Source organism: Alligator sinensis, unplaced genomic scaffold (genome assembly GCF_000455745.1).
Source record: "Alligator sinensis unplaced genomic scaffold, ASM45574v1 scaffold267_1, whole genome shotgun sequence".
Classification (NCBI taxonomy): Eukaryota; Metazoa; Chordata; order Crocodylia; family Alligatoridae; genus Alligator; species Alligator sinensis.
This window is the reverse complement of record NW_005842100.1, coordinates 1,482,841-1,490,639: the sequence shown is the minus strand read 5'-3', so window position 1 is coordinate 1,490,639 and position 7,799 is coordinate 1,482,841. Positions and strand designations below refer to the sequence as shown.

Below are 7,799 nucleotides of genomic sequence, written 5' to 3'. Positions count from 1 at the left end.
CCCCTACAAACATTGCCTCCCTTCTCTACTCTTCCTTTCTGCCCAAACTCCTGCTCCCTGCCTGATTTGCTGCTTAGCTTTCTGCTTCCTCCTCTGCCCTCCACTGTGCTACATGCTACACACCCAGGCTACCTGTGCCACCCCTACCATCGCACGTAAATAGGAGCGGGGGATTTGCCCAGGATATTTGTGGTAGAGGTAGAACCGAAAGTTTCTGAGTACTTGTGGGCCACCCTGTCCTCAGCGAAGGCTGCAGCTCTGGAGCCTCCTCAAGATCCCACCACTGGTGTTGTGCCCCAGCTCAAGTCTGGGATCGTGCCCGGTATGCAAAGGCCAATAAAGATACCAGGGGTGAAAGTACAAAGAAGGTTTATTGCTAGCAATAAAAGGTGCGAGCGGAATAATTTCACGTAACAAGCACACCAGTTACTATTTCTAAGCATCTTTTATACAGGAGTTTTTGAACCTTCATAAGCATCCTTGTTTGCTGATTGGTTATAAAGGAGTGACGCAAGGAGTTCTTTACTGAGCATGTCTCTATACCTGTGTTTTAGCCAGGTATCTCATTTACATACATGTATGTTTCATTAGCATACTTTTTCCCCACCTAGGGGCGTGATTTTTAGTATTTTAATGAGCCCTATAACCCAGTACTCTGTTTCTTATTTTGTTTTCAAGCCCCCTTTATCTAAGACTGTCTCCTCCTTATCATTGCAGATGGGCATTCATCACATAACATTCTCTTCTGCTTCATCTTTGAATAGTGGTTTCTAGGTCACTCCTTACACTGGAACTGGGGAGATGGGAGCAGAGAGGAATGAGTATCAGCTGCACAGGTAGAGCCAGGAGTGTCAAAAGGAAACCTCAGAGCACATGCAAACTAGTGACCCTCCCTCTTTCTGCAGGGAGGGGGCTTTTCAGGTGATTCAAGTGGCAGTTTAAAGGTAGCAAGATTCACAATAAAATCTTAGTGCTCCATTTATATTAAAGTTTGTGCTTAATAATTAAGTACCACTTAACTGTTAGGAACAGGCTGGAGACTTTTTTTTTTTTTTTTTTTTTTTTACATAAAGCACCCTACTTGTCATAAAGGAATGGGAGGCAGAATTAATAACCACACTTCGCACTTCTACAGCGGCAGCCGTACCATTAAGTCACTGGTTCATTACTTTGGAAACATGTCTGGTGGCTGTTAATGGCCAGCACCAAGTACAAAGGAAACAAAAAAACAACCACCCATAATGAAAACCTATCATAATCTATTGAATGGACAAGGAGGAGTTTCTTCTTAACTTCGTGCAGTTATTGCTTCACCCGGTACTCTGAAGGATGAGGATTTATGCCCCAATGTTTTAATCAACTTTATTTACCTATAATTGTTCTTATAATTCAGGGGTGTGCAATTACTTGGCTGGAGGGCTCCTTACAGTTTTGGCAAGCTGTCAAGGCCTGCATAGACAGCCCCACCCCTTGACAGGTGCCCTGCCCCCTTGGTCACCATTTTGGGACTGGAAGTCCCACCCCCTAATCCCTGACCTTTGCCACCAGAAGTCCCTCCCCTTTCCCCCAGAAATACTCCTTTTGGGAAGGGGGGGTGCCATCTTGGAACCAGAAAAATACCAAATTATATTCTAAAAGTCAAACATTAATTTGATTAAAAAAATATTTTGTCCTGATTTACTTGTGTTTGTGTAGTGTACATAGAAGTGATAGTATAATAGCTTAAAATTAAGTCTTACCCTTGTATATTGAGTAGTATAGGTTTGTGGGAGGCTGTATGTGCATGGGGTTTGTGGGGGTGGGTAGGTGTGGGGGGGGGCTGAGCAAGCCATGAGGCCTCGGGGCCCCTGGCAGGTGAAGGCCCTACCAGTGCTCCTACCAGGCTGGGCTCAGCACTCCCACCGCCCCTGGCCCCGGGGCACAAGCACGGGCCTTGTACTCCTGCCCGCCCAGTCACAGCCACTTCCCCACACCCTCCCCCACCCCTGCTGCCTTTCTCCCATTACTTCCCTAACTCCCTGCTATTGCTGCTCCTGCTCCCCCACCACCGGCTGCTCCAACACCACGTGGTTCCCAGTTGCACGGCCAAATCTGCAGAACACAGCAGGAGCCAGCCCAGCCCAGCTGGTACTGCAGAGCCAGCCGGGAACTGTGGGGGCCAGGCTAGGCCCGCTCCTGCTGTGTCCTGTGGTCCAACAATGCAGCCAGGAACCACGTGGTGCCAAAGCAGCCAGCAGACAGGCAGAGTGGTGGGAGAAGCAGCAGTTGCAGGCAGGGGCGCAGCAACAGCCAAGCAGGAGTGTGGAGCCCAAACCAGTGCCCCGGTGCCAGGGCTGGCAGGGGCCCAGGGAAGGGCAGCAGAAGCATGGGGTGCAGGTTGGCAGGAACTCTATGGAGCTGGGCTAGGCGGCGCCAACAGGGAGAGCCAGCCCAGGCCCCCCACTCCTACCACCCAACCCCAAGTCCCCACTGGCTCTAGCCCCAGGGCACCAGTGCAGACCCTGCACTGCCACCCATCTGTCACTGCACTCCCGCACACTGCCACTCTCCCCATCTGCCGCTACTGCAACTGCCATTTCCCTGCATGCCGCTGCCACTTTTCCCTGCTCGCGCGCCCAGCCACTGGCCAGTCCAGCACATGGTTCCCAGTTCCACCACCGGGACTGCAGGTTGCAACAGCTGGCCTAGCTCCACGAACTTGGGCAATTGCTGGCAGTTCTCCCCTTCCTGCCACATCCTAGCTAAGTTGCACCAGGATGAGGGAACAGCCCCAGGGCTGCCAAGCCAGAAGGCTCTGCTAGGCAGATGCTTCTAGTTGGGGCCAGGGTGCGGGGGGAGGAAGGGGGAAGAGCAGAGCTGGGCGGGCTTTGCTGCTGCAGCGGCTCCTAGGTCCTGCTACTGCTTTCACCTTGTCATTTTGACAGGCAGCCAGGGGTACATACTAGTTTTCTAAATTTTGGGGGGGCCCCTTGGGCCGGATAGAACAGCCTGGCAGGCTGAATCTGGCCCACGGGCCATATTTTACCCACCCGTTATAGTCTATATAAAAGTGCAATCCTTCTTTGAAACCTACGAACTCAGGACTAGCCACAACAGCAGTTAAGCATATAATTCCCACTGTCACCCTTCCTTAGTGGCCTAGCTCCAGGTTGCTGTGCTAGGTTTCCCCTAGGTCTATCATATTTAAAAGGGGTAGTATTGGCATTATTAAAATAAAGAATTTGCATGGATTTAGCCTGTTAGTACCGTACAACTTCTGCCATGATTGAGCCTAACAACCAGTTGAAGGCAATAAGCCCTTCTCAAGGATAGGGACAGTCTCCCAGAACATGCCTGTATTAGAAATTACATGTCACTGGGAGTTGGGCACCTAAACAGATTTGTAGGTCCAGGCCTTGGACTCAGAATCTAGTGGCAATAAGTCCCAAGCATTTATTATGCATAGGTAAAAGTCACTTTGAATATGCAGCCTCTCAGTTTTACTAGATGTTCTTGGTGTAGCACAAGAAATGCTACATTCACCCAATATCCATTTTTCTCTACCATTGGTTATAGCTCTTATTAAAAAAATATCAGTCCAATTTAGTAAGGAGATCTTTCATCCCCTGGACATCTTAATATGTCTTGAATAGTTTTAGGTCTAGCACTAGCTCCCTTTTGTTTTTGATATTAATAATGGGAATAGGAAATAGGAATCAGCCTTGTAAATTAAAAGACAACACAAGCCTTCACTTATGAGGCTGACACAATTGCATTCATGTCTGCTACGTGACCAAAATGGTTTTGAACAAAATGCAAATTTTCTGGGTTTTGTGGAAGTTCTGAGCTATCACTTCATCAGATGTTATTTTGTCGTGAGGTTTGTGTAAATTATTTAAGGCTCGTTTCAAAACCATGAACTTCATTAAATCAAAATAGACCAAGGAATAAAATAGATAAAACACAAACAAACAAAAAACCAACCAACACATTTGTTCTGCTGCCAACACTCCTCCACCAAGATAAACAATTTCAAAACAACAGCTGTTTTCTTAATTGTAGACTTCATTTTTGGGTTTATCCTTTTCCTTCACATGCATCAGCATGCGTTCTCTATACTGGGAGGGACATGGGTGGGGGAAGAAGAGTTTTGTAATCAATTTCTCAGACATTTAACAGAAACAGTGTGCATGAATGACTGCTCACAAAAGTGCTAGCACAAACAGAATTTAATGCATACAAAAATCTTACAAATATTTGTTTCATTTAATAAAGCTGTTACATAACATTTGTCTTATTTTCACCAAGACAAATTCAGAGTGGAAGCAAATATAATTAAGCCATGTTAGCAAAAATGGCACGCAACAGATGAAAGGTCAGATGTGAGGTCCATATCCAAAGTATTAAACACCAATAATTACAATACATGAAGTATTTGCTTTAACTTATGCCATGCTATAAAAATGCCCCTTTCAAATCACTTCAGTGGTTACAAAAATGTTTAGTCAATCCTCATTGTATAGTGGAAGTTACAGTGCAAACGTTTCCCCAGGTAGTTTAGAATCCTGTACGTAGTTTGAAACATATTTCAACTGATATTGCCACAAGAGATTTTTCTTATTTACACTAGAAAAGTTAGTAAGAAAATACTATGATAAAAAATTGCCTCTTATAAATATTTATAGTTTTCTTTAGGACCAAAGGTCAACTTTAAAATAGTTTATAATAAATATCCTGTTTGATTTCCTAAATTTAGAATTCCTCATTAACTTTTTCAGTATTCATTCTTCTCTTAAAGCTTGTGAATTACATAGTTAAGTCTCATTCATCAAGACAATTATATGTTACTTCACTGGCATGCTTGTTGCACTCAAAGGCTATGGACACATGAACTAGTTCCCAGGCAGTAAAAACAGCCTAGAATTTACCATGCAACAGCTCCCTGTATGCATGTTTCTTCCTATGGTTTAGCTTTCATTTGCCATAGGTAAGAGCAGGTATGTGAGAAGTTACCATAGAGCATCTGATGCTTGGTATATTTCCCTCCTCCTCCTGCCTTTTTGACCTCCAAATCTTAAGTTTAGATGCATATTTCTTCAGGGCTCCTTTCAAATTTCAGGTTTCTCAAACTTTCATCAATAGATTTCCCTAAATTATATGCTTATCTATTTTGTGCAACATCTTGGACAAGGCATACAGCTGAAGGCAAGTGCGGGAGGCATCTCTTTTTAAAAAGGCTGTTTTCAGCACTTCTGCTCTTACTTTAACCTACATGTATACTTCAAGGAAGAAGAGGGATGTAAAGTTCCTGCTTTGTCTTTTGTGGGAAGGGAAGCCTCAGTTTGAGAAACACCTCTCTAACATACAATTTTCTTGGTAAAAAGAATTTACATAATTTTTTTAAAAGCTGATTTGACTATATAACCACAGTGCTATTAATGCCCAGTCATTTTTCAACTTTCATGACAGACATACAAGATGTACTATAAAAATCTGTGCGCATAGCACATGGGCAAAGATTTTAAGTGACAATATATTGTTGCACAATAAAACAGTAAAAACACAAAAAAAACTAAAAGTTTGTACCAGCTGAAAGTTTCTAATTTTTTTACATTTAAAAAAGGGGACCAATATACTATGTAAAGTTTAAAATACTATACATTATAAATCCTGTAATGATATATTATTGAGTTAGCTATGATTCAATCTGCTAAAGACCATTTTACACTAAACATTTAAGCATTACTATATCCAATACATTTGAAATAATATTTAAAATATATTTGCAATATCTAAACTTTTAGACACTCCTACACCACAGGTTTCAATCCTATTTAATTCCTTCATACAAGACACCTATGGTCTTCAATGGAAGTTATGCATTGGGATAGGTCTTGAAGTCCATTTGCAACAATAGAAGTATTTCCATTGTTTCAAGTAGTCTTTTGATTATGTCTGCTGGCAGGCTGTGGGATTAATCTAAAAACAGCAATGTTAGTCACTTCTGGTTTAAGTTTTTATAAGTGACAGGCAATTTTGGATTCCTCATTCAAGATCTAAAACCTGAAGTACTCCAAACAAAAAAACAAAAACCAAACTTTTTTGAAAATGTATGACCCAATCCAGCACAACACTTATCCAGCTGCTTTAAGTTGTTCTACTGAACTCCAACAACTTGTATACTTAAAAACACTTGAGGTCAGAAGCTTGTAAGGCCCCCAACTCACAGGTACTTAGCACCCCATAACGAAGGCTGAGGTCCTATACAAAACATCAAAACTAAGTTAGGCCTCCACCTGTTTAAAATAAAGGACAATATTAGCCTTTATTAGACAACAAAATGTTGCTAAAAATCACATGCAAAAATATTTTTGCAAGGCCTTTACCTTTAATGCCTAGATTATAGTTGACAAATTCTGAATGTTTTCCTTTTACAGAAATAGTATGGACTTTGTGTAACTGCTACATTAAAGCAGCTTATAGTAATACCGGCATTTCTGAAAGCAAAAGTAAGCCAAATTCTCATCTTAAGAACTGTAACAGTACCAAGATTTAGCCCGATGCAAATTATTTTGTTGCAAGTTCAGTTACACCATGTTCTCTTATCTCAGTGTTTTCAAGAACTGATTCATATTCATCTGCATAGTGTGCCATAAGTAATAAAGCAATGAAAGTACATTTGTAGCTCAAATGTGTACTGTGTCATCTCATAATTGCACCAGTACATGTAACATATTGTTTTTAAAAACAAAACAAAAACCCCAAAACAAAACAAAAACACACTATTAAGAATCCTGTCAATTACACCAATAGTAGCAAAGAAAACCACCCTCCCCAGTCCCCCACTCGGTCAAATCCTCTACACTGAAAGTCAAAAAAGGTTTGTTTTGGAAGATGAAATTGATGATAGTTGGTACAATAAATGTTACAATCTATTACAAATAGATGCAGTCTATTAAAATATATATATGTATCAAATTAATTTCCAATGAATTTGGAAAAACTTTACCTGCGTACACCTAACAGGATTTTGTTCTCCTTTTGATATACATCTCTCCTTAAAAGTCACCAGCACCAGTTATGTGCACTGAGGCAAGAGAGAGGTCACAATATCTTTATTATAAATACGGCGAAGGGAAAGTGATTGGTTACCATATCAAGTCAGAGTATTTTTCAATTAGTAGATGCTTCAGTTTCTACTTTTCCCATTGGTGCTTCACAGAAAAGCAACTTTCGGAGAATATTTGCATAGAATGGCCCATATACTTGCTTATTAAAGTTTACAATGTTTGTGTACTGGGATCCAATAGACTCGATCTCTGCTTGAATCACAGAAAGGCCTCCTGGCATAGTAGGCATACATTTGTGAGGAACAGGAAGAGTAAGTAAGCTCTTCAGGTACAGCTGAATTCGTTTATCTGAAAAAAGATAAGCACGTTCACAACATAAAATATAGACATGAATACCTGAAGTCGTGCCATAACTGCCTTACAAAACATGCCGTATGTGCACGCACAAACACACACAGAGCCCTGTATCTCCTCTTTAACTCATCCCCAAGGCTAAAAAATTAGGAAAAAAAGTGTCACTCCTTCTCGCCCCCATCTGTGGAAATAACCGTTACAACATACTTTTTAGTACTCATTGTCAAGTGGACTGCAAAGCTAAAGTGATGACTAAATTAATCCTGGGTTATGAGGACAGATCCTTAGCTGGTGTGTCCCAGGTATGGATAACACGCCACCCCCCTCCCCCCCGCCTTGCAAAAAAAAAATCCTTTCCGAAATCCTAGCATTCACTTCTTCATTTGTTCTGAGATG

At 41.8% G+C, this 7,799-nt stretch overlaps 2 protein-coding genes across 4 annotated transcripts in view; both read right to left on the bottom strand.

The window, feature by feature from the left end:
• POLR3B (RNA polymerase III subunit B) overlaps positions 1–240 on the bottom strand; it is a 130,693-nt gene extending 130,453 nt beyond the window's left edge. The window contains exon 1 of the mRNA XM_025204900.1: positions 223–240. The gene's annotated coding sequence lies outside the window, so the exon portion shown is untranslated. The remainder of the gene's footprint in view (positions 1–222) is intronic.
• Positions 241–4,155: 3,915 nt separating this feature from the next.
• Positions 4,156–7,799, bottom strand: part of TCP11L2 (t-complex 11 like 2) — a 28,739-nt gene continuing 25,095 nt past the window's right edge. For 2 of the 3 annotated variants that reach the window (XM_006024264.3, XM_014520250.2), the window contains exon 11: positions 4,156–7,397. In XM_006024264.3, the coding sequence (XP_006024326.1) occupies positions 7,153–7,397 (245 nt within the window). In that variant the 3' untranslated portion in view covers positions 4,156–7,152. The remainder of the gene's footprint in view (positions 7,398–7,799) is intronic. The other variant, XR_003094226.1, reaches the window with a different exon arrangement.